The 26,826-nt window shown below is 48.1% G+C and overlaps 2 protein-coding genes across 3 annotated transcripts in view; both read right to left on the reverse strand.

Moving 5' to 3' along the window:
* Positions 1 to 1,025: 1,025 nt before the first annotated feature.
* Positions 1,026 to 9,757, reverse strand: LOC128338546 (chymotrypsin-C-like). 2 transcript variants are annotated; one of them, XM_053281156.1, is made up of 8 exons: positions 9,487 to 9,757; positions 7,804 to 7,892; positions 6,819 to 6,916; positions 5,254 to 5,376; positions 4,554 to 4,690; positions 3,382 to 3,527; positions 2,572 to 2,721; positions 1,026 to 1,103 (listed from the first exon to the last, which is right to left on the reverse strand). In XM_053281156.1, the coding sequence occupies exons 1-8, from the start codon at positions 9,524 to 9,526 to the stop codon at positions 1,086 to 1,088; spliced, it is 801 nt and encodes a 266-aa protein (XP_053137131.1). In that variant the 5' UTR covers positions 9,527 to 9,757; the 3' UTR covers positions 1,026 to 1,085. The 2 variants fall into 2 exon arrangements, with proteins under 2 accessions (XP_053137131.1, XP_053137132.1); XM_053281157.1 differs by lacking the exon at positions 6,819 to 6,916.
* Positions 9,758 to 13,155: 3,398 nt separating this feature from the next.
* EFHD2 (EF-hand domain family member D2) overlaps positions 13,156 to 26,826 on the reverse strand; it is a 32,963-nt gene continuing 19,292 nt past the window's right edge. Inside the window, exons 2-4 of the mRNA XM_053281199.1 lie at positions 21,209 to 21,356; positions 18,405 to 18,539; positions 13,156 to 17,049 (exon numbers count right to left, since the gene is read on the reverse strand). Coding sequence (XP_053137174.1) covers positions 16,915 to 17,049; positions 18,405 to 18,539; positions 21,209 to 21,356 — 418 coding nt within the window. The 3' untranslated portion in view covers positions 13,156 to 16,914. The remainder of the gene's footprint in view (positions 17,050 to 18,404; positions 18,540 to 21,208; positions 21,357 to 26,826) is intronic.

The following is a 26,826-nucleotide window of genomic DNA, read 5'->3' on the forward strand; positions in this document are numbered from 1 at the left end:
AGTAAGTTTTCCGTTTTTCTAGACAGTTTAGAACATCCTCTCCCATCACCTCAAACTGGCCCAATTTTTCAGCCTCCAAGCTTGAGAAGATCAGTTCCAGAGTGAGTATATGGTCAGTATCCTCTGCCATGAAGACAGATGCAAAGAATTCATTCAGCTTTTCTGCAATCTCCTTATCCCCTTAATAGTCCCTTTCACACCGTCATCATCTCAGGATCCAACTGCGTCCCTGGCAGGTTTTCTGCTTCTGATATATTTAAAGAAGTTTTTGTTATTGCCCTTGACACTTCTAGCTATATGCTCCTCAAACCTTCTTTTTGCATCCGTTATTCTCCCTTTGCATTTCTTTTATGTTCCTTTCTGTTCATTTGGGCAGGACTTCCATTTTCTAAAGGAAGTCGTATTCCCTTTTATAGTCTCCCTGACTCTACTTGTTAGCTATGCAGAACTTGGTGGTACCTTTCCTCCTTGGACTTGGCCCCAAATGCAATGCAATAAACCCCTGAGAACTGTAGTTATGTGAAAAGGCAGAGGCAGAGGCTCTTGGGAATTATAGTGATTCTAGGGAATCGTAGTTCCACGAGGGGACTAAGGACAGAAGCTCTTGGGAATTGTAGTGACTCTAGGTCATTTAGTTCTTTAAGGGGGCTAGGGGCAGAGGTTCTTGGGAATTATGAAACCATTGGTGGAGAGCCAAGTGGTGTAGTGGTTAGAGTGCTGGACTAGGACCGGGGAGACCTGAGTTCAAATCCCCATTCAGCCATGAAACTAGCTGGATGACTCTGGGCCAGTCACTTCTCTCTCAGCTACTTCACAGGGTTGTTGTGAGAAGAAACTCAAGTATGTAGTACTCTGCCATCTTCGGCTTTAATTCTTTGCTGCTGTTCCCCAGAACCACTCCCCTCTGTGCACCCCATAACAGACTGTTTGGGCATGAGTGTTCCTCATCCCCTAATAGTAAGAGGGTATGCAAATAGTGTCACATGTTTCAGGCAGGAAAAGACACAAACAACAAGGGCAATTGTGATTATTATTTTTTATTAAGCTTTTGCCGCATTGATCCACGACATAAAAGGTTGGGTTCCTTAGTTCTGGCTAATTTTCTAGTGGGTGGGGAAAAGAGAGAGGAAACAAATGTTAGAAAGGTTGAAACAATAATAAATGTTAAGACAAGCTTTGCAATTTCAGGTGATTATCCCTAGGAAGTGTGTGAAAGACAATATACATGTTTTATAGATTTTTAAACAGAAGGGTTATATGGTGCTCTGTGTGTGCACGTTGTTGTTTTTAACTAAATATATAGGTCAAATAAAATATCAAATCAGATCACAATCTATTTAGGGCATTTTCTGCAAAATGTGTTATGCAGATTTTACACAAACGAGGAAATGTCCTTGAACATTTTCCAGAAAATTTTCCAGGAAGTGTCTTAATTCAAACAATTTCCAGAAAACCCAAATCTCTGCTTGTATTCTTTCACAGAGCTGAACTATTGTTTCAAGCTTGGTGGTGATTTCTGTGGCCCCTCTGGTATTGAAGTGCTCTTCAAGGTGTTTTGGAATTGCACCCAGGGCGCCAATTACCACTGGGATTATTTGGGTCTTCTTCTGCCACAGCCTTTCAATTTCAGTTTGTAGATCTTTGTATTTTGTTATTTTTTTCTATTTCTTTTTCTTCTGTTCTGCTATCCCCTGGTATTGCTATGTCGATTATTTTGACTGGTTTTTCTTTCTTCTCGACTACAGTTATATCTGGTGTCTTGTGTGGCAGACGTTTGTCTGTTTGTAGTTGAAATACTAATTATAATAACAGATGATGATGATGAAGATGATGATGATGATATTTTTGTTCACCGCTGAGAGTCTTTGGAGGAGGCGGTATATGAGAAACTTTTAATAAACAAATAAACAAAATCTTCTGGAATGGTCCGGTTATGGTTGCCGCCAGCTCATTTGGTAGCGACTCAGGACCGGGCCTTCTCTGTGGCTTCCCTGGGGCTCTCTGGAATATACTCCCTGTTGAAATAAGAGCATCTCCTCTCTGCTTGTTTTTAGGAAGACCCTCAAGATGCACCTGTTTTCTCAGTCTTTTAACGGGAATTAATTTTAAACTGTTGAACTTGTTTTTATCTTATGAGAGTGTTTTTACTTTCGGGGGCTGAAATTTTAACTATTTTTCACTGTTTTATATTGTGTTTTAAATTTTGCACACTGCCAAGAAATGTACATATCAGGCAGGATTAAAATATGATAGATTGAGATTGAGATTGAGATTGAGAGATAGATAGATTGAGGCATTCACACAATCACAAACTGTGTTCTACCTGGGTTTGGGAGTTGTGTGTACTCCCAATTTTTGGTTGTATGGAAGCAAGGTAAGACGAAAACCTGGGAGGTTGTGTGGAAGCAAAGTAGGAGGGCAACTGCCCCTTGTTTCCACACAACCGAAAACTGGGAGCACACACAACTCCCAAACCCGGGTAGAACACAGTTTGTGATTGTGTGAATGAGCTCAGATAAATAATAAAGTGACAGGATCCAGGATCCTGCCCAGGGTTTCCTGCCCTCTCACCTCATTGACCCAGGGGATGTAGGCAGACACCCGTGTGAAAACGGTCGGCTTCTTCTTTGTGTTGCAGCCCAGCCCAGATCCAAAGCTCACGATCCCGTGCACTTCCCAAGTGTCGCCGCCTTGGCAGTTCAGAGGACCTCCGGAATCCCCCTGGTACAAGAACACACATTTTAAAAATCAGGGAAAATGCAAGAGGGTGATAGGAAAGCCAAGCAAAAGCATCACAGGCCATTCACAGCAGTCTGACACACAATGGTACCCAAACTAGCATGCTAGGAACATAGGAAGTTGCCTTATCTCAAATCAGACCCTTTTTTCCATCTAGCTCAGAACTGTCTACACTGACTGGCAGCAGCTCTCCAAGGTTTCAGGCAGGGGTCTTTCCCAGCCTTACCTGGAGATGCTGCCAGGGACTGAACCTGGGACCTTCTGCATGAAAACAGATGGTCTTCCACAGAGCTACAGATGTTCCCTTGTATGAGCTACTTTTTACTGAGCTAGACCCTTTCCCCATCTAGCTTAGTATTGTCAACATTGACTGGCAGCAGCTTTTCCAAGGTTCCAGGCAGGAGTGTTTCCCAGCCCTACCTGGAGATGCTGCCAGGGTGTAAACCTGGGACCTTCTGCGTGGAAACAGATGGTCTTCCTCTGAGCTACGGCCCCATCCCCATCCCCTTAAAAGGGAGCGGCTGTCTACTGAGTCAGACCCTTGGTCCATCTAACTCAGTATTGTCTGCACTGACTGGCAGCGGCTCTCCAAGTTTTCAGGCAGGGAGTCTTTCTACAGATGAGGAGTGGAGGGGAACTCACATTGCAGCCGGAAGTGACACCATCTCCTCCTGCACACACCATCGTGGTCCGGACCATGGAGCCCCACCAGTCACGCTTGGTACACGTCTGGTGATCCACCACGGGCAGCAGGGCCTGCTGAAGGTTGTCGGATATGGGCCCATTGGCTACAAAGGACACAAGGGGAGAATGACGGGTTGCATTTTCCAGGTTATGAACCGTTCTTTTTTGCAAAGGCATTTAATAGCACATGGTTTGACTAGAACAACGCCATTGAGGTGTCCCTGTGTGTCACTACAGCTGGAGCAAATTTGGTTCGAATCGGTGAGGTGGCTCACAAGTTAGCCCACTTGCACCTTGCGCAATTATACATCTGCCATCTTGAATTGAGGTTGTTGACATCATCACAAACTATGCCACTGGGGTATTCTTGTGTGCCACTCACTATAGCTGTAGGAAATTTGGTTCGAATCGGTGAGGTGGTTCTTATGGTTAGCCCACTCGCACCTTACGCATGTATACACCCACCATCTTGAATTCAGGTTGTTGACATCATCACAAACTATGCCACTGGGGTATTCTTGTGTGCCACTCACTATAGCTGTAGAAAATTTGGTTCGAATCGGTGAGGTGGTTCATACGTTCGACCACTTGTGTCTCCAACTTTTCCCCATCTGCCATCTTGAATCGGGATGGATGACATCATAATCTATGCCACGGAGGGATCTATATGTCCCTACATCTGTCGTAAATTTGATTTGAATCGGTTAGGCGGTTCACACGTTGGCCCACTTGGGCCTCAAACGTTTACACATCCGCCATTTTGAATGGGCATGGATGACATCATCACAAATGATGCCATTGAGGTGTACCTACAACTGTACCCAATTTGGTTCACATTGGTCTAGGCATTGTGAAGTTGATAGGGCAGACACACACACACACACACACACACACACACACACACACACACACACACACACAGAATGCCGGGTGATCTCATAAGCCTACTGGAAAGTAGGCTAAAAATGACATCATGTCCAAGAGAAGCCAAAGATCTTTCTCAGATTCAAATCTCCCCCCAAGCCAACATCGCTTCTCTGCTTCATAGCCCACCAGCCCTGACTGGGATGTCCTAGCACTGGATTCAAAATGCATCACCCCCAAGTCTGGGTAGTCAGCAATCCACTTACTCCACAGGCGGCCCCATCCGGTGATGAAGCATGGATAGTCCTGGGCCAGCACGGCCCCTTCAGCAGGCAAGCAAGAGGGCTGGATGGTGTCGCTGAACTCGACGTGCTCAGCAAGTTTGAGGAGGGCGATGTCATTCCTGAAAGACAGATGTTCAAGACAGATGTTCAAGAAAGACAGATGTTCTGCTTGAATGCCATAGCAGTTTTCTGCACTGATCCAGGGGTTGGCTAGAAGACCTCCAAGTCCCTTCCAACTCTGATGGTCTATGAACCAGGGGAGACTAAAGGGAGATATGAGGGTCATCTTCAAATATCTGAAGGACTTCCACAGAGGAGAAAGAGCAGGCTTGTTGAAGGTCTAGGACCCCTGAGTTGAAATGACAAGGAAGCATATCCAGGCTGCCATTTAGGAGAAATTCCTAGAAGACCACTCTAAGACTGTAAGAGCCGTTGGACACTGGAACTGTCTGCCTCATGCAGTGGTGGGAGCTCCTTTGCTGGAGGCTTTCAAAGGCTGGGTGGCCATCTCTCAGGGACGCTAATGCAGTTCCCTGCACTGAGCACTAGAAGACCACTAGAAGACCTCTGTGGCCCTTTCCAAGGTTATCATTCTGTGATCTAGAAATCGGCACGCTGCATGAACTCTTAATGCTCTGCAGTTCTCACTCCAGCCAGCCCTTTAGACACCAAGTGAACTTACAGCACCAGGAAGGAATTCCACTTCTCGTGGACAATCGTTTTCTCCACGGCAACAGCCACAGAACCAGCCTCTTCCTCTTCTAGGTTCTGCTTGCCCAGAAGCACCCGGTAAGTCCGGCTGGAGCTGCATGAATGTGGAGAAACAGAAAGGAACACATGGCATGCAAGACTCTTTGTTTCTTATGAACCTCGTTCTTCCTTTGGCCGCCATATCTCTTTTTTGCTAGATGTTCCCGATTCCCAGTTCCTTGGTGGGCTTACTTTGATCTAGGATATACTCCTTCTGAATTCCAGTTTAAATAAGTTAATTCCTAAAATGTATCCAACTTTGTTCGCTGCAGCCATAGCCTTGGGCTACGGATCACCGTTCAACACACACACACACACACACACACACACACACACACACACACACACACACACACTTCCACCACACCATCATGCCACACCTGCTGTATCAATAACTCATACGTCATAGATTTAAAAGCCTAAAAAGTGTTTGTTCTTTGAGTTAAGGGTGTATCACAAAAACACTGATTGCCCCACAATCAGTTGATAATATTTCCAGTAGACCTCAGCAGCCTTCTAGAATCTGAAGGGCCATCACCTAGAGCCAGGAGCGGTATTTAGGGGTGTGCACGAACCGGTTCGAGGCGAACCGGTTCAACTGAAACCAGGCCAGTTCGACAGTTCAATTGTGAACTGAACCAGAGGCTCGGTATCTCACCCATATAGCATCGTGCAGTTGAGCAGGCTCCTGGGATGCCTTTAGGAGGATCCCTCCACAACTGTGCCTGTAAAGGGTAATCCTCACCAGATTCCCCTTTTCAAGCAAGACCCCCTCGAACACCAAACTGGTTCGACCAGTCAAACCGAACCGGTGGCCGATTCGACCCCACACACTGACAGTTCGGTTCGAATATGGCTTGAATTCGAACCAAACCACCCTAACCCGTTCCCTGCACACCCCTAACGGAATTGTTCTCTGCTGCTCCTGAGGGCAGGACTAGAACCCGTGGCTTGAAGTGACAAGGAAGCAGATTCAGGTTAGACATGAGGAGCAATTTCCTAATGGCAAGAGCTGCGGAAGAGTGGAACAGTCCGCCTCATGACATGCAGCGGTGGGGTCTTCGTCGCTGGTTGTCTTCCGTAGAGGCAGAACAGAGATGCTGTAGCAGTTTCCTGCACTGAACTCCCAGAAGACAAAACACCTCCAAGGCCCCCTCCAACTCCAGAAACCAGAATACTTTGGATACTGCAGCCCAACTGGGATGCTTTAACATCTCCAATCCATCGGGGGGAAACAATCTCACCTCAACCTCATAGGAACATAGGAAGCTGCTATATACTGAGTCAGACCCTTGGTCCATCTAGCTCAGTATTGTCTGGACAGACTGGCAGCAGCTTCTCCAAGGTTGCAGGTAGGAATCTCTCTCAGCCCTTTCTTTGAGATGCTGACAGGGAGGGAACTTGGGACTCTCTGTTCTTCCCAGAGCGGCCCCATCCCTTAAAGGGAAGATCTTGGTCCCCACCATAATCCCCATCCCTCTCGGGGATTCTGTTTACCTGATGCAGTGGGCGGCTGTCAAGACCCAGTTGGACTGAATCAGGGTCCCACCGCAGGTATGAGCCCAAACGCCATTCTTGTTGTACTGGAGGGAGACCTGAAAAGCCCCACAAATGACAAAACAGTGTAAGTGGCATGGTCTGATAGCAACTATTGCCACGCAGGGTGTCCTATGCCCCATCCAACCCAGGAATGCTCTCCCAGGAGACCAGCTAGTCTGGTGGTCACAAGCATGACTTGTCCCCTTAGCTAAGCAGGGTCTGCCCTAGTTGCATATGAAAGGGAGACTAGAAGTGTGAGCACTGCAAGAGATTCCCCTTAGGAGATGAGGCTATTCTGGGAAGAGCATCTAGGTTCCAAGTTCCCTCCCTGGCAGCATCTCCAAGATCGGGCTGAGAGAGATTCCTGCCTGCAACCTTGAAGAAGCTGCTGCCAGTCTGTGCAGACAATACTGAGCTAGATAGACCAATGGTCTGACTCAATATGTGGCAGCTTCCTATGTTCCTATGAATGGCTCTCCAGCTCTGACCACATCTTGTGGCTTCAGAGGTAACAGTCAGGGCCTAGAGGCCTCCTCTGAACCCTGTCCATTTTATCAGTTCAATATTTCATGAATGTGTGGGTGATCCGTTACAGTTACATTGTTCATGTGAGGAGACCATTTGCATGAATGAAGGATGAGAGGATGATTTTCCCTCTTCTGGTTCTATTTGTCCCACTAGTTCCACTTTTCCTGAATCCTGATATAACTAGCGCCATTTCTAAAACTAATTCTGGAATTGGTGCATGCAGCTCAACATGTTCAGCAGTGGAGTTTCCAGCCCACCCCACTCCATTCCTAGCAATATGAAAGCAGCGACCACATTTATTCATTATTTAATCAACTCTCTCAAATTGACATTGATTGATTGATTGATTGATTGATTGATTAACATGTGGAACAAAACCAGATGTGGGCAACCACTAAGGTAGCCGTCTCGTTACCTGCCAAGGCCAGCTGTGGGGTCTGGCATCCTCCCCGCCGACGACGCGAGAGAAGTGTGGCGGATACGCCGATTTGCCACAGCCGTGGACTGGGGGATCCAGCGGGAAAGAAAGAGAGAGGAGCAACAAAAGTGAAACATGCAGGCCACCCATGTTGGGAGGTCCTCACCGGCCCAATTGCAATTTGAAATAAATTAAGTCAATAAATAATACATAATTGAGGTTCGCTCCCTGCTCCTTTGTATCTTGCTACTGGCTCAGAGAGGCCAGATGTATTCCCCTGCCTATCCATCATTTTATGCTTTTGGGATTATTATTATTTAAATGGAAACTGTCACTACTGTCACTACTACCCCTGATCATGGAGGTTGGGACCCAGTGTAAAACCTTCCTTCTCCCCTATATCCTTCAGTGCAGAAGTTCCTAATCTTGGGTCTACAACTCGTTCCTGGACTACAACGTCCATCATCCCCAGCTGCAATGGCCTTTGGCCATCTTGACAGGGGACGATGGGGATTATAGTTCACCTGGATGATGGGAGTTGTAGTCCAAAGGCCATTGCAATGAGGGATGATGGGAGTTATAGTCCGACAACATCTAGAGACTCAAGATTGGGAAAGCCCGCTTTAGTAGAACATACTCTGTGAAACCTGCCCGATAGTGTGTTTCACCATACTCACTAGTGGACACCACATGGAACATAGGCGAGGCAACTCTGTTTGTGATGGGCAGGATTTAGACAAAGAGTCCAGGTAAAGAATAAAGGAGAACCTCGCTATCTGCATCTGCAGATTTTCATCTGCAGATTCTTGAATCTCGTATCCGCATCTACAGATTCTCAACTGCAGATTATCGTATCTCGTATCCACATCTAAAGATTCTTGTATCTGCATCTGCAGATTCTCATCTGTGGATTCTCGCATCTGTGGTCAGGTAATTGACACCTGATCTCGGTATCCACAGGAAAAAACCAAAGAAAAGAGAGTTAATCTGGTGCATCTGCGGGTTGGATCTTGGAGGTTATTTTGAGCGCAGGAGCCACTTTGCGACTCAGCTTTTTAAAAAACCCCAAACCCAGTGATTTTTTTGCAGAATTTCAGGGACTTTAGACTTGTGGGCAGGTATCACTAGACTCCTGAAGTCCACAAAGCATGGTAGGGCGCTTTATTTGGTCCATTTAATGGGGTTTTTTTTTTTTTTTGCTGCTTTTTAGTGATATTTTTGAAGTCCAGGAACCTAACCCCTGCAATCCCATTGACTTTAATGCCTCATTATCTGTGGTTTCATTACCCGCTGTAGTCTGCAGGAATTGAACCACCATGGATAATGAGGCCCACCTGTACCTGCAGTACCTGGCCACTGCAGGCCTTAGTACTAAATGTAACTCAAGCCATAGTTGGATGGTTTGTTCACAGGTTGGTTCACGAGAAAAAGCGCTATACGAAGTGGAAGCAGTAGAAATGGTCTGCCTTTTAAAGTCCCATTTGGCTCTGGATTTTGTATTGAACATAGGAAGCTGCTGTGTACTGAGTCAGACCATTGGTCCTCCTAGCTCAGTATTGTCTACACTGACCGGCAGCAGCTCTCCAAGGCGCATCTCGAGAGCAGAGACTGGCCATATTCCCAGTCTGGGACTCACCACCTCCCAACTCAACACCCAGAAATCCCGCCAAGGAGACTCACCATATCCCAGGAGTAAGGTGCAGAAAATGAGCTTCAACATGGTGACAGATGTGATGTAGACTCAGCCGGGGCATTATGGAGTATTTATAGCGCAAGTCGACCTCAATCCAAAGCCAAGAGGAGAGTACCAACCCTGCATGAGATAAAGGACCATATCTGACCTTGCTAAGTTATCACTTAGCAAATAGCAAACACTAGCAATTTGGAAGGCAGCGTTTCTCTCAGTGACCATGACCAGATTTCATGTTCCACTTTCTCGCTGTGGGGCAACATTCAGACTATTTGGATGGCTAGTTGTGCCGTCGAGTCGGGGTCGATTCTTGTCGAGTCGGTGTCAACAGGCCGTTCTGTCAGGCCGTTCTGGCCCTTCCTCTGGTGGCAGTGGCCATTTTGGAGGCCACCATACATGCCCAATGGGCCACGCAGAGGCCCATTGGGCATGACCCAGCCACTCAGAGGTTGAGCCGAACCGGACTCGGTCTGGCTAAAGGTTCAGCTCTCAAGCCAGCCCGGTTCTATGGCGAACCGGCTCGACCCTGAGCCGTTTCGCACGTCCCTAGTCTGCGGGCTCCAGGCCTCCTCCAGCCTCAGAGGCAGGATGTCTCTGAATACCAGTTGCAGGGGAGCAACAGCAGGAGAGAGGGCAGGCCCCTTTCAACTCCTGCCTGTGGCTTCCAGCGGCATCTGGTGGGCTACTGTGAGAAACAGGATGCTGGACTAGATGGGCCTCCTTGGACCTGATCCAGCAGGGCTGTTCTTATGTTCTGAAATCTCTGTCCTGGTTTTGTCTTTTGGGTGATGCTTTATGGAGGTCTAGCATCCTCAGATTCATGGAGGGCGTGGGTAGTGGTGGCTACAAGCCTTGGTCACAATATACTATCATCAGGATCAGGTGGGGGGCACCGTTCCCCTGAACACCAGGTACCAGCAGGAGGGGGTGGTGGTTTTCCTCTTTTCTTCACTTGTGGGCACCCGGATGGCTGCTGTGTGGAGTAGGATCCTGGACTGGATGGGGCCTTGGCATGATCCACCAAAGCTTTTCTGACGTTCTCCCCTGACTTATCTGGGCTTCCTTCCAAAGAAGAACTGATGCAATGAGGCATGGTGGTGTCCATCGCTGGTCCATGTTTAATTTCCAAATTGTATAACGAGCCTGTTATATAATGTAGAGCTGGCCTATGGGAGGAGAGCTGGTCTTGTGGTAGCAAGCATGACTGGTCCCCTTAGCTAAGCAGGGTCTGCCCTGGTCGCATACAAATGGGAGACCACATGTGATCACTGTAAGATATTTAGGGAGCCGCTCCGGGAAGAGCAGAAGGTTCCAAGTTCCCTCCCTGGCAGCATCTCCAAGAGAGGGCGGAGAGAGATTCCTGCCTGCAACCTTGGAGAAGCTGCTGCCAGTCTGTGTAGACAATACTGAGCAAGATCGCTCAATGGTCTGACTCAGTATATGGCAGCTTCCTATGCTCCTATGTTTGGGGAGGGGGCTCCAAAGGCCTTGAGGTCCAGGCTCCTAAATTACCTAGGTGCACCTCTGGTATCACCACTGCTGTTGCTTCGCTGATGCCCTCCCCTCTCTAGCATATGGGAAAACGCACAACTTTCCCTACTCCAAGAAGCAGACAGCTCCTGGGACCAAAAGGTTCCGCACACAGATGCTGCCCGGTCAGGATGCCAAACAAGGGAAACGTTTAAGGACATTTCTCAGTCCTGTCACAGGCAGCTGTGTAACCAGCTGGTCATTTCCAGTGCCCCACAGTACTGGTATCGAATTGGGAAAGGAGGAAGCAAAAGTTGTCCTGTGTGTGTTTAATCAACAGACTTCAATTCTGGTGTGTTTGACTCGGCCCTGCTTATATTGAATGTGCCTGTCTCTAGGGTTTTGCATAACTAGGCATCTGACAAAAGAGTTAAGTGGTCCTTAATGGCTGGACAGCTCTCTTCAGCAGTTGGAATGGCATATACCTCAGACTTGAGGGGAGGGATGGGCAGAAGTGCTTGAAGAACTTTTGAACTTTTGGTTCAGACTGGGAGTCACAGAGGTGGATAAACGGTTGGGAGTTCAGATATATAGATCTGGATATGTATTCAGTATTTATTGAGAAGGACTTGATCATGACGACAATGAATGCACCACTGAGAGACCTTCAAGGCCAAGCTGAAGACAGATCATCCTGGGGAGAATTTATCTATGTGGTTGCTAAGAGTCAACATCGACTTCATGGCACTTAATCAATTTATATAGGCATATATTTAGGTATATACTTAATATGTAATTTGTGCAGGTGTTTGGAAGTCCATGCATAATACAGGCACACTTGGGGAGATGGGAGTGACAGCAGCTCTGGAGAGCCACGAAGGATCCATTTTGCTATCTCAGCACCTCAAAATGCCACCAGCCTAGGTTTATGCACAATCTCTTATTTCTTAACCTCAATACCTCTTGGAAGGGCATCATTTAATCCGCCACACCACCCTCTGCACAATTCCCCAGCAGGCTGCCGTTTTTAAGAAGACCTGCTTGCCCCTTCCCATTCATGCCTCTGCTGCCACCAATGCTTGCAGTTATATATAATATAGAACTCTATAGAGCCTCCATGTTGAGGGGCAGCATACCACTAAATACTAGTTGCTGGGAAACAGCAGGAGAGAGCTGGGGCCTCCCAGCCCTGCTTGTGGGCTTCCCATTGGGTCACCAGGAAGCAGGATGCTGGCGGGACCTTTGGATTGATCCACAGGGTCTCCTTCTTCCATTCTCCTGCTTAATAAGTCAGCCAAGCATTCTGGAAGTTGAGAGTGTTCTTCTGCCCACAAGGGGGCAGCATTTTCTTGAGCCTGGAAGACACATCTTAGGAAAGACACCTTGCTTGGGCCGGTCCCAGAATGGGGCCTTCTTCCCACATTACACTGTACACGTAAGCTGGGAAGTATATGCTGAAATATGTAATTTGTGCAGGTGTTGGAAGGCTGGTGCATCATAGAGGTATACTTGGGGAGATGGGGGTGGCTGTGGTTTCTTCTGGGACAAACCCAGCTTCGTGGTTGTGCAATGTATGAAAAGGGAAACAGCCTTCAAGGGTGAAATGGATCGCAATTTTTCATTGTGCCCCATGAAAAGCACATGGTTTGATTGACATGCACGAATGAGTGGTTAAATGCTCAGTGTATGGAGCATCGAACCCCAGTGGAAACTACTAACAGTTTGCACAGTGGGCAGATTGGTTCACCCTGCAAGAAACCAGAACTGAATTAGGGATGTGCACGAAATGCACACAAATCTATTTCAATCGATTCAACTTGAAACCATTGAACAGAGTGGAGATTCGTTCAAATCAATTTGAATTCACCAACAGTCAAATCAACATTGGGCCAATTTGCTCAAATTCAATTTGACTTTGGGCAAATTTGAATCGATATATTTTAAAAAATCTCCACTCTGGTGAATGGCTTCAAATCAAATCAATTTGAATTCAATTTCAAATCGATTGGTGCAAATTTCATGCACATCCCTAAACCGAATCAATACGTTGAACCTGAAAAAGACGTCACAGAACAGGTCCTCCCTTGATTTTCCAGCGTAATGAAATCAAAAGCTTGGAACTCAAGCCTAATTCCAACCTGAAGTGGTTGGGTTTTCTGCAAGAGAAACAGCCTCTGGACACCACCACATGCTTATGAAATATACTTTTATTTTTGGTTAAAAAAAATAAATCATACCACTGAAATGGAGCAGCTTTTGGAATCAAAAGCAAAACACAGTTTTTAAATCCAGCCATTTGAACATATTGGAACAGCTGCAGAAGAATGGAAAGAGCTCTTTCATATAGTGCTTTCTCCCCATCCCAGGCACCCAAGACTGCCATATGAAAAAATAAAGGAAGCCTCTAAAATCCACCACTGGGACTTTACAATCTTTGACCAGAAAAATAAAGGGAGAGCCTGGAGACAAGTGAGCAATTCAAAACCTCCCATGTTGAACGAGGAAACACAGTAAAGTCTGCGGGGTGGGGGTGGGGCAGAGATCTTGTCATTTGCAAACTTTTTGTTTGCAAAGAACAAGATATTGCCAGTGTACAATACAATGAAATGTCAAAACTCAAGTTTGCTTTGGGAGCACAATACATGAAGGGTTTCCACTTCCTCTCCACCCCTCTCTCAGGTCCCCAAACATAGTTCTATTTAGGATTGCCAACTGATTTGTATCACAGTCTGCCCTGTTCCTGTGCCTTTAGCTGGATTCTTCTACAAGGAAACTTTGCATAGCATGGAGCTAAAGATGATCGCCTACTAAGATCAGCAGATCACAAGGCTTGGGGAAATGCATACTTTGCACGCCCACCTCTTTCAAACTGCAAGGACCCTGTGAGGGTGCACTGCACACACACACATACACTCAAAAACCCCTCCCCAAAATCTTGCTGTTAAACGCACAGGATCAGGCGCTGGGTTAGAAGTTGGCAACTCTATTCTATTGGGTTCCTTTACAAACATAGCTTGGTGAAACAACAGAACTTTGAATACTATTTCCACCCCCATTCAAACACGTTGAGATTTTCTATTACAAAACGAACCGGACACTTAAGGGTCACCCCTTTCTTTGAAGCTCACAGTGCATGCACAAAAAACCAAAACGAAAGGAGTCCAGATAGCCCACGTGAACATTCAAAAGCACTTAAGGATGGTCTCCCAGCCTGAATATTTAACACAGATGGAATATATAAAGAACACACATGCTGTATTCTGGAAACTGTGGTTCTAGATGGGGTGGGGGGTTCACCCCAAAGATGTAGGTATGGACGAGGTTCTCCTTTTCACAATCAGATCACACGTTCTGCCAGAATGGTTTGGTGTGGTGCCACAATGTCCGCACTTGGATTATTGCCTTGATTAAAAAAACAAAAACAAAACAAAACAAAACACACACACGGTCTGTTCGTAGCCCCGCCCACTATTGCTGTGACATCACTGCATCGTCCACCATGGGCGGGGCTTCAGATGCAAAAGCCCACCCACATGGCACAACCCAACGTTGGTACCATTGGTGCTCCAAAAGTGGGGGACCACTCCACCACCCCCTGAAGCATCCTCCATTGCCAGACGCCCATGGGCAGGTCGGTGTCTTCAAATGGGGGACGGAGAGAGACACATTGGACAACAGGGACTAGAACCTTAGAAACTGAAACTGGCGACGTACCAGAACAAGCCCTTTCTTTTTGCACTGATATTTGTGGGACTAGAACATTCACAGCACTGAGTGGGTGCAAGTGAAGAGTGGCACGCCGTGGAATTCAGCAGCAGAAGCGGCAACGTGCCAAGACGCCCAGCTCAGCCAGAAAACTCCCCCTCCCAGTTCTTTGGAACAACAAGGCTAAACTCTGAGGGCCGTCACTCCACCCCACTGCTTTGCAACTAACTGCAAAGCCCTCTTCCTCATTCCATGCACGTTGGAGCAGCTTACAGAATTTGAGAGTTGGAAGGGACCTTTGAGGTCATCTAGTCAAACCCCCTGCTCAGTGCCAGAATCTGTTGTGGCGGGACCATGGCCCTTCAGGTGTTGTCAGATGACAACTCCCAGCATCCCCAGCCACGGTGGCCCACAGCCAGGGCTGATGGGAGTTGTAGTCCAAATGCCGGAGGGACTGTTTGAAGACCTCCAGCAAAAGAGCTTCATGAGGAAGGCTGTTCCACTGGCAAACAGCTGTTACAGTTGGAAAATTAGCCCGAATGCCTAACCTGGATCTGTTTCCTTGTCACTGCACCCCACTGGTCAGAGTCCTGCCCTCAGGAGCAACCGAGAACCCGTCCACTCCTTCAGATATTTTAAGGGCGGCTTTCAGGTCTCCCCTTCTCCAGGCTAAACATACCCAATTCCCCATCCGTTCTTCTTAGGACTCACCATCACCTCTGAATCTCTTCCAGTTTATCAAGGTCCTGCTCACAATGCCAAGCATGGACACAGTGTGTGCCAAGTAAGGTCTCTTCTATGCAGCAAGGAAAGGGGGCTAAAATGGTGAGTGAAAACACCACATCACAGCCCTCCCCTCCAGGAAGCAGACAGGCAAAGTTTTGCAAAGACTCCCCCTGGGGAGTGGAAACACCACCACACAACCCACCCACCAGCAGCAGTATGTGATCAGGTGCCGTATGTGATCAGTACATCACAGCAGTATGTGATCAGGGGAAGAAAGCCAAGATGTGGAGAGAGGAAGAAGTCCCACCCTACGAGTGGGCAACATCAGAACTGCCCCCCACGGCTACTCGGGACCCTTTGGAGGCAGAGCCGAGAGGGAAAGGGGTCCTGACTTGGAGGCCCCTCGTTACGCTACCCCAGGCAGCACTCTTTGAATTTTTGGCAAAGCTTCGGCGAAGAGACTTTAAAGTGATTGGTTAAAGCATGATTAAGTGGAGACTGCACACGCCAACACTGCCAGAGGGCTTTTTTTCTTTTCGTTTGCAGAAGCATCTTCGAGGGGAAATTCGGTACCCTCCTTGTTAAGAACATAAGAAGAGCCCTGCTGGATCAAGCCCAAGGGGCCCATCTAGCCCAGCATCCTGTTTCCCACAGTGGCCCACCAGATATGCCTGTAAGAAGCCCACAGGCAAGAAGTGAGGGCAGGCCCCCTCTCCTGCAACTGGTATCGAGAGGCATCTTTCTTCCAGCTATAGGATGGAAGTGGCCTGTCACCCCAGTGGCCATTGTTAGAGCTGTCCTCCATGAACATGTCTGAGCCCTCCTAAAGCCACCCAGGCTGGTGGGGCCATCACCAGATCCTGTGGCAGAGGGTTCCACAGACTAATCCTGCTCTGTGTGAAAAAGGACGTCCTTTTGAAGGTTCGAAATTCCCTGGCCATCGGGTTAATGGGATGACCCCTGGTTGCCCTGCTTTGATTCACAGCCACAGCGGCCACCATACAGGACATGAAATGGCTCACCAGTGGAAGGTGCCAAGCCCGGGAGACCCCAAGTGGATACAAGGAGTTAGGTGATGCTCGACAGACAGACAGAGACATGTTGTTCACAGGAGAACAAGGAAACAGCCAACAGGCGAGTGGAGAAATCAGGGGGCCATGACTAGGAAAGACAGTAAAGAGGGACACGTTGCCCAGCCTGACTCCTGAACCGCTCCAGATTCAACAGCAATCATTTTCCAGATTGGTCCCCACGACCACCTGGGGGCTTGCCAACTTATCAGAAAAAACCCAGCCAGGTCTGCGCCTGTGCCTTCCACAGCAGCTTGATTCGCATGCAGCTTGCCACCCAGAGTGGAGCATGTATGGCTTGCGGATCAAGCTGCCGTCCAAGGCACGGTTCAAAAGCTGGGGACGCCGCCACCGCCACGGATCCTCCCGTGCTCGCTGGAGGACGCCGCTGGAACCGTTGGCGCCAGGAGAGGGGCCCTCTCGGCACCAGCCCGGCCGGCCCCCACGTCACTGCTTGAATGCCGACTGCAGCTCTTTGAAAGCAGCTTTCCTCTGCTTCATCTCCTCCGCTTGACGCCTCTTCTCCTCCTGTTCGGCTTTGATCTCCTCCTCGAAGCGGCTCGTGACATTCATGGCTTGCACCTGCAATAATATAAAATATAAAATAGCTAATCTAATAGGAAGGAGAGCTGGTCTTGTGGTCAAGTTCCCTCCCTGGCAGCATCTCCAAGACAGGGCTGAGAGAGAGACTCCTGCCTGCAACCTCGGAGAAGCTGCTGCCAGTCTGTGAAGACAATACTGAGCTAGATAGACCAAGGGTCTGACTCAGTTTACGGCAGCTTCCTATGTAATCTAAATAATTCATGAACCTGCAATGGCACACAGGAGCCCTGGAATCCAGAAGCCGCTGCTGCTCCAAGGAGCTGGCCTGTGGTAGCAAGCAATAATTCTCTACTTTGCAAAGCAGGGTCCACCCTGGTTTGCATTTGAATGGGAGACATCTATGAGCACTGTAAGCGATTCCCCTCAGGGGATGGATCTGCCGCTCTGGAAAGATTATCTAGGTTTCAAGCCCTCCCCGCTGGCAGCATCTCCAAGATAGGGCTGAGAAAGACTCCTGCCTGCAACCTTGGAGAAGCCGCAGCCAGTCTGTGTAGATATTATTGGCTAGATAGACCAAGGGTCTGACACAGTATATGGCAGCTTCCTATGTTCCAAATGGCTGGGGAATGCACTGAATTTTTGAATGGCCAGTGTATATTTATTTATGTATTTATTTGTTTTCTATACCGCCCTTCCAAAAATGGCTCAGGGTGGTTTACACAGAGAAATAATAAATAAATAAGATGAATGCATACACTGTACACAGCTTGCATGGGTATTACCAAGAACCATGTACAACATGTGCCCATTCACATGTGATGTCCAACCCTTGTACAAGTGTACACAGGTACAGTCATTCGCGTGTTATGTTCAAGCAAGATAGAGAAGTACACGTCCTATCTGTACCATGTGTTGGAAGGGTTCACCTTTAAAATGAACACAGGTACAGCCATTCACACATGTATGGGTGTACAGACATCTGTATACTTGTACAGCATAATGTCTGAATCAGGCGAACGAACCACCCTAGCAAGAGATTTTGTGCGCTGCCCCCATGGCAAGTTAGAGCTAAAGTGTGCCGTTGAGTCGATGTTGACTCCTGGCGCCCACAGAGCCCTCTGGTTGTCTTTGGTAGAATACAGGAGGGGTTGACCATTGCCTCCTCCCGCACAGTATGAGATGATCCCTTTCAGCATCTTCCTATATCACTGCTGTTCGATATAGGTGTTTCCCACAGACTGGGGGACATACCAGCGGGGATTCGAACCGGTAACCTCTGGCTTGCTACTCAAGTCATTTCCCACTGCGCCATTAGGTGGCCATAGCACGTTACCAATGTATAAATGGCGGCTTGTTTCTGGAGTCAATGACCCCACGGGCACCCCGTTCCTTACTTTGGCCTCAAAAAAGCTTTTGGCCCCTTTGACACCCTCCGTCGAGACGTCGATCTCCGACAGGCGAGCTAAGGCATGGAGGCCACTGTCTTCTTCCAACTCTCCCGCGGCGGCTTTGCGAAAAATCAGAAGAAACTGGAAGCGGGGATTGGGGGCGGGGGAGAAAAATAAATGCACAATGAGTTTCATTAGTCCAGGATCTCAAGGAAATCCTGGTGGCAGAAGGGAGCGGTCTTGCCAGGTCCCCCGGAATTGAGGGTCGCCCCCAGATTTTGGTTCCTCCACCCGGCTGCTAAATTCCACCCAGATTTACACAGATTTCAAATGCGCTGCCTGGATTTTACTCTGGATCCGATCACATGGGAGGGCAGAGAAAGAGGGGGAAAGTATACAAATCTGCCCAATAAATTTTAAAAAATGCAAATCAGTTGACATGTCATTTGCATAATATGCAAATTAGGCCACCCAGATTTGCTAAGCTTGAATATGGCAACACAAGAAGGGACGGATCACTGGATTTGCTTCTGATGACACCCCAAGTGAATCCCCATTTTAATGCAAAACCTTCATGGCCACCTTGAACCTATTTGAAAAATCAGGAAAACAAGAGACCACCGTTGGGGGAACAGCTCAGCTACAGCGGCGAGCACTTTAAAAAGTGACCATTCTCTTGTATTTAGCAGGGGGAGAGCAACTGGCCCTATCCGTCCCCAGCAGAGCATCCCTCCAGTGGCTGTTGCTGGTGTCTATCTTATGTTGCTTTTTAGATTGTGAGCCCTTTGGGGTCAGGGGACCATCTTATTTATGCACTATTTATTTTGGGGAACTTTGGTTGAAGAGTGGTATATAAATATTTATAGTACCAGTAGTAGCAATAGTAGTAGTTGATTTTGCATTCTGTGTTTTTGCCGACTGCTTTATAAACTGGGTTTTCAGATTTCTTATATTGGCACGTCTGTCTTTATGCAGGTCTTTCCACATGTCCCTGAACACTTTAGAGGTTTTATAATTGCCTCTGTCTCCACTATCCTCTTTGCTGTGTTAACCTGAAGGGTTTCCTTGTATATTTTGCATTTATTATTATACATTGGTTTTTAATTTTCACCTTGAGCCTCTTGGGGGGGAAAGTGGGATAGAAATTTCAAAAAACAAACAACATAAGGATATTAATATTTTTATGTATGTATGTATGTATGTATTTGAAACATTTAATATACCGCCCACTCCAAAGACTCCAGGCGGTGCACAAAAACATGCAAACAAGGTAACATTAAAAATTACATTCTAAATTAAAAACTAAAGTAACTAACAAAAAAGGAGGGGAAAAAAATAGATAAACTAGAGGGCAAAAGCCTGGCGAAAAAGAAAAGTCTTTGCTAGAGATTTAAAAATCGGTAAGGAAAGGGCTAAACGAATCTGAAGGGGAAGAGAATTCCAAAGAAGTGGGGCAGCAACCCCAACTTGTTACATGTAATGCTATATAACTTATAGCATTACATGTAACATAAATGGTATAACATAAACCAGTGGTAGAGCATCTGCTTGGCATGCAGAAGGTCCCAGGTTCAATCCCTGGCAGCATCTCCAGGTAGGTCTGGGAGAGACTCCTGCCTGCAACCTTGGAGAGTTGGAGAGTCAGTGTAGACAATCCTGAGCTGGATGGACCAAAGGTCTGACTCGGTAGACAGCAGCTTCCTCTGTTCCCAAATAAACAAACGTATGAGGATTATTAGCTGCCTCTAAGATCCCACTTGGGCAGAAAAACAGGATATAGTTTCATATATACATAGGTCATCCTGAAGAGAATCTGTCTGTTTGGTCGCTAAGAGTCAACACCAACTTGATGGCACTGAATCAATCCATCCATCCATCCATCCACAAGTCAACGGCTTGTCACTAGATTTGTTTTTATGATGGTAGTTATTAAGAACATTTAGATACTACTGTTCAACCAAAAAAAAAAAGACCACACAGCAATTTACAGAGAAAAAGAAATAGGATGGGCAAAGCACAGTTCTCAGTTGCAGAACTGGCATTTGGGTGCAGTCAACTAGAGGAGGCTAAAGGCCCAACTGAGATAACCAGATCTGAAGGCAGAAGGCCTTAAAAGACGAGAACAAAGAAAGTGTGTTGGAAACAGGGTGGGATGCTGGGATCAGGGCGGCAGCTGATCAGGTCAGAGAAATGAATTTTGGACTTGTGAAGAAGAGTCAGGGGTCCTCAGACTTGGGTCTTCAGTGGTTTTTGGACTTCAACTCCCAGAATGGCCTTTGGATTATGGGAATTGGTCCAACAACATCTGGAGACCTAGGTTTGAGAACCCCTGATATAAGGAGTTTGTTGCGACAAAATGCTATAATGGCCACTGGGTGGGTCCAGGCACAACGCTAAACCATCATTTATTTTAACTCAGGTTTACTTCACAAACCCAGATTGGCACCACAGAGGATCGTCCTATCTAGGTTTGTTTTGCCATAAAGTGGTTGTTTTGGGGCTTGCCCTTTCCCCTCACCTCCCATAATGTAGTCTCGCCTCTTTCTGTGCAATCACCCTGGAAGGACAGAGCTACTGAAACAAACCGAGATCAAACCATGATTGTGGGCTCAGATGCCAAACGGGATCCTGGTTCGGAGAAATGGATCGACTCCAAACCTTGATCACAGGTCGGCTGCCCAAAATAAACCACAGTTTGACTGCGGAGGTTCAGACATGCCAACTAACCACGGTATAGGACACAAACCAGGGTTCCGTGTGATGTCTGAAACCCTCCCTCATATTGCCTTTCGAGGGTCTTTAGGCTTTACCTCCCGGAAGCTCAGCTTGCTATCAAAATCTTCATCCACTTCCTTGATCATGTTTTTCAAGCCAAGGTGCGTCTGCGGGGCGCCCAGTTTCTCCATCATGAGTTTCAGCTCCATCAAGTCAATGAAGCCGTCTTTTCCAGCGTCGTATCTGGGAGACAAAATTGCCATCAGAGAACAAAACAAAATGCCAACCGCTGTTACCGGCGCAACACGAGGAAGGTCGCCTCCCTCCCAACAAGCCTCAGTTCCTTGCTTCAAGAAGTTTATGTCCTCTCTGCCCCCGAATAACATTTACTTCATGATATAAATACGGATTTGGATATTTATATACTGCTTTTCAACAGAAGAAAACAGATATAAATAAATGAATAGAATGGTCCCCAAAGGGCTCACAATCTCAAAAAAGAAACAGAAGGCATCACCAACAGCCACTGGAGGGATGCTGTGCTGGGGATGGATAGGGCCGGTTGCTCTCCCCCTGCTCAATAAAGAGAATCACCACTTTGAAAAGGTGCCTCTTTGCTCAGTTAGCAGGGGTCCAAAAATAATTTGGATTCCCGTCTTCAACACAAACCCCTTGCTTTTCAGCTGCCCAGCCATGATCGTTTTGCCTTCCTTATTTGTCATTTGGCTGCCAATATGTTTCCGGGTGAAATACAAAGTGCTGGTTATTACCTATAAAGCCCTTCAAGGGTTGGGTCCAGGTTACTTAAGAGAGCACCACCATTGTCATAAACCCTGCCGCCTCTTACAGTCTGCTGGAGAGGTCCAGTTACAGTTGCCACCAGCTCATTTGGTGGCCACCCGTGACCGGGTCTTGGCTGTCCCGGGGCCTCGGAATATGCCCCCTGCTGAAATAAGAGCATCTCCTTTTTTTGTTGGTTTTCTGGAAGACCCACAAGACTCTCCCGTGTTCGCAGGCGGTTAATTAGAATTAGTTTCTTAAGAATTTCAAAACTTGTGTTAAGAACTATTTTATTCTGTTGTTTTTATTGCCACGTATTGTAATCTGTGGCTTTTACATAGTTTAGATTTTGCACACTGCCTAGAGATGTATATATCAGGCGGTATAGAAATAGGATTGATAAATAAATAAAATAATCTTTGTCTGCCATCACTGCTCCTCCAATGCTCTTCCACTCCCTTGGACCCCCCCCCTCCCTATTCTCGCTCGCTGCCCCTCAAGCCTCAAGCCATCTACCCCCATTTCCCTTTAATACCTTCCCAGAACCCAGCTTTCCCACATGGCCTTTGGCTTTATCCATTAATGCTCACTCCAAGCTGTAACCAAACTTTAAGAACTTAGGAACATAGGTAGCTGCCCTCTACTGAGTCAGACCATTGGTCTATCTAGCTCAGTATTGTCAACACAGATTGGCAGTGGCTTCTTCTCCAAGGTTGCAGGCAGGAGTCTCTCTCAGCCTGATCTTGGAGATGCTGCCAGGGAGGGAACTTGGGACCTAGATGCTCTTCCCAGAGCGGCTCCATCCCCTGAGGGGGAATATCTTGCAGTGCTCACACTTCTAGTCTCCCCTTCATATGCAACCAGGACGGACCCTGCTTAGCTAAGGGGACGGGTCATGCTTGCTGCCACAAGACCAGCTCTCCTAAGGGGAGCAACAGCAGGAGAGAGAGAGAGCATGCCCTCAGCTTCTGCCTGTGGGCTTCTCAGAGGCACCACTGGGCCTGCTGCTGGATTGGATGGGCCTTGGGCCTGATCCAGCAGGGCTGTTCTTAAGAGCGACAACCTGCCCCACCATCCCCCTCCAAACTTAAAGCCAGAGATCTAACTTTCAGCCAAACTTCCTTAAGGCAGCTCAGCATTCAGAGTCCAGCTGCAAAGCGTCACCACTTGCTCAAACGGCTGGGCGTGAGTCTCTTTGCATTCCGGCCTCAAAGGAAACCGTATCGGAAAGTCCACAGCGCTTAAACCAACAGAAAGGTACCTCCAGGCAGACAAGAGGGTGTGAGGAGGAGGAGGGTGCTGGCGGCAGGCGGAAGCCTTCCTGGTTCAAAGAGGGTTAAAGGGAAAAGCCTTGCGATAACAACCCTCTTTTGCTCACCTGTTGCAACGGCAAATACATTAAGTCTGCACACCCAACTTTGGGCAGGGTAAATTCCAAGTCAGAAAGGGCGGCATTTTCTGAAGGGCCCAGTTTGGAAGCGTGGGCTGAATTTGGCAGGCAGCAATTGGCAGCTGCGGGGCACCGTATCCTTAGCACCAGCTATTTTGCTTTAATTTCAAGTTTCTAGTCCCTATGGTTGCAGGGACACTGAGACATGCTGGAAGTGGCCGGAAGAGGCTACAGTTTTCCTAATATGGAGCTATTGTGCCTGCCTGCATGCCTGCCTGCCTGCAAGCCTGTTGGTGTGGCATAGTTGCCAGCGTGTCTGACTAGAACCAGGGCATCCCAGGTTCAAATTTTTCCACTCAGCCATGAAGTTCCCTGGTGACCTTGGGCCACACACACACAATTTTCAAGCCTAGCCTACCTCTCAGGGTTGTTAGGATACAATGGAGCACGGCCGCACAATTTCAGTCCTCCTGCAGATGTAAAGACTACAACTCCCATCATCCAGTACTCTAGTCACTGTGGATGGAGTCGATGGGAGTTGTAGTCCAAGAACAGCTGGAGGGCTGGCATTGTGCCGCCCTGCAATGGAGACAACGGAGACCTGTGTACATTGCCCTCAGCTCCTTGGAAGAACAGCAGAATAATAATGGAACACAATGTTAATATTGTGCCAGAATATTATGCGGGAGCTCTCCAGTGCTGTCCATCATGAGAAGTCAGGGCAAGGCCCAACACAAATCCCCGCCCGTCACTTGGCCGTCCAAGAATTCAACAGTGCAAGTTAAGGAAAGGAGGGCCATCTGACAACATAGGAAGCTGCCATATACTGAGTCAGACCATTGGTCTCTCTAGCTCAGTATTGCTTTCACAGACTGGCAGCAGCTTCTCCAAGGTTGCAGGCAGGCATCTCTCTCAGCCCTCTCTTGGAGATGCTGCCAGGGAGAGAACTTGGAGCCTAGATGCTCTTCCCAGAGCGGCTCCATCCCTGGAGGGGATCCTCTCACAGTGCTCACACATCAAGTCTCCCATTCAAATGCAACCAGGGTGGACCCTGCTTAGCTAAGGATCCTGCGACCACAAGACCAGCTGACTCCAATTTAGCAGCTTGTGAAAAGTCAGCTTTGGTTGCGTTTCAAACCGCTGGAAAGAAATGTCTCGCCACGAAACCGTGCCCAAGAGAGTCCTTACGACAACTGTGTTTCGAGGCTCTTGTTTTCAATCCAAGTGGTTACTCCTCTGCACTCTCCGGCATGCATCCAAAGCATCCACTTTCGAGGCCTGAAGGCCTGTGGTGCAATTTGTGGTCTGGCCTAATCGGCCCCCTAAAGCGTTCACTTGTCGAAAGGATGGTTTTCATGCTGCAGAACATGCAGGCTCGGCTTCCGCTGCAAAGAAGCAGAAATCCTTTTTCAGCCCAGCAGGGAGAGGGGGCCATCTCAGCGGTGGCGCTCCCTCGCCCACTCCCGATTCTAGGGCGCGCACACAGAACAGACGTCAAAACCCAACGTGCCTTCTCTGCCAATGGAGACACCAGCCCCAAAACTGCATCAATGTACCCAAGCTCTCAGCAGCCTGAACAGCACAACTCATGAAGTCACAACTCTGGAGTAAGTTCTACTAACTGCAATGGGACTTACTCCCAGGGAAGCAGGCGCAGCATGGCAGTAAAAGCCGGGGCCACTTTGGCAAAAAAAAAAAAAGAGGTCAAGGCAGAGGCCATAACCGATTGTGCTGATCTCTGCACAGTAAAGGTAGACCTCGGTATCTGAGGAGCTTCCGTTCCACCCCCCACCGCCAATAATAACTGTCCAATTGCCCAAGAATTGTCCAAGAATAACTCGCACAAGCAGCTCTTGTGAGACTCCATGGCAGCCCCCACCAAAAAAAAGCACTCCGTCTGGCAAACCTCTAAGCCCGGGCTCTCTGTTCACACTTATTGAGGCTGAGATGGAGCCTCAAGGACGTTATTTCGCTGCTTAGACCTTCACGGTTTATGTTTGTCTCCACTGTGCGTGGGACCGGTTCGGCCGGTTCCGTTCGAATCCAAACCGGGTTCGAACCGACCTGTCCCGGTTCCGTCCGAACCGGTTCGCAGGCTGGTTCAGGGGATGTACTTGTAAAGGGGAAGGAGGGCCCTTCAGCAGGTAAGGGGTGGCCCGGCGGGGGGCGGGGTGAGATATATAAATACAGCCACATGGCTGCCTGCACCACCAGTGGCCACCCCAAGCATGCTCCCCCCTCCTTTTACCAAGCCCAAGAACTCAGCAGCGGTTCGGTTCTGGCCTCTGTGCATGTTTAGTAAAAGGAGGCAGCAGAAGAACAGATCTGGGCTCTGGGCCATAATGTGCCACCCATCCAATGGGCCCGCATCTGATTTCAAACCCAATCTGCGGATAGAAACAACACCAACATCTCTGTGTCATTCTAAGTAGGCAGAAGCTCTGGATTGTGAGCAGTGACTCATTCTCAGCCGGGTGGCAACTGCAGAAGTTCAGGCGGAAGAGGCCTTCCTCCCACAGGGCCCCCCCCCCCCCGCAAGCACAAGATTAAGCCACCCGATTATTCTGCAAAGCTGATTAAAGTTAGATACATGTCACAGAATTGCTCGCAACAGACTTAGCTAAGAAATTTGAGCAAAAAGGGCCCGGGGCTTTCTCGGCTGGCGTCAAACCCCCCCCCCCCCCCACACACACACCACTTTGATTCACACTAGCAGTTTATTGCTGGTTTCCAGTGAAAATCAGCCCCAAGGACCACCCCGCAAACATGCCTCCTTACTTCTCCGGGGCAGCCCTGGGCTGGTTCAAATGAGCACGGGAAAGACACCACCGGGCCCCTGAGCACTCCAAGGATCCTGAATTAAAAGGGACAGCTTGGGGATTCATAGAATCACAGAACTGCAGCGTGGGAAGGAACCTTGGAGGTCTTCTAGAACAACCCCCTGCTCAGTGCAAGAATCTGCTAGAACAGGGATTCTGAAAACGTCTTTCGGGGCCACCTGAAAATTGGTTGGGGGTCTCAGTGGACCATTTTTTGTTCTACAAACCAAAGTAAAGGCAAAGTGTGCCATCGAGTCAGTGTCAACTCCTGGCGCCCACAGAGCCCTGGGCTTGTCTCTGGGAGAATACAGGAGGGGCTGACCATTGCCATCTCCCGCACAGTATGAGACGATGCCTTTCAGCATCTTCCAATATTGCTGCTGCCCGAAATACGCGTTTCCCATAGTCTGGGGAACATACCAGTGTGGATTCGAACTGGCAACCCCTGTCTTGCGAGTCAAGGCATTTCCTCACTGCGTGAGTCATATACAATTTGGAAAATGTAAAAAATGAGCGGGCCACGAATTACAGATACAGGAGACCCTCGTTATCCCCAAGGGTTCCGTTCTCACCTATATTCACGGAGACTGTGAATAAAGAAACCTTACCCCTATGGGAATGCAGGTGTTCAGTTCCTCACCTCAGAAAAAAGGCCCCCAAAGCGAGGGGGTGGCAGAAATAAGAGAAAAAAGTGTATTACCATGATCTCCAACAATGTCCCCCC

This window comes from Hemicordylus capensis, chromosome 16, assembly GCF_027244095.1.
Source record: "Hemicordylus capensis ecotype Gifberg chromosome 16, rHemCap1.1.pri, whole genome shotgun sequence".
NCBI lineage: Eukaryota > Metazoa > Chordata > Lepidosauria > Squamata > Cordylidae > Hemicordylus > Hemicordylus capensis.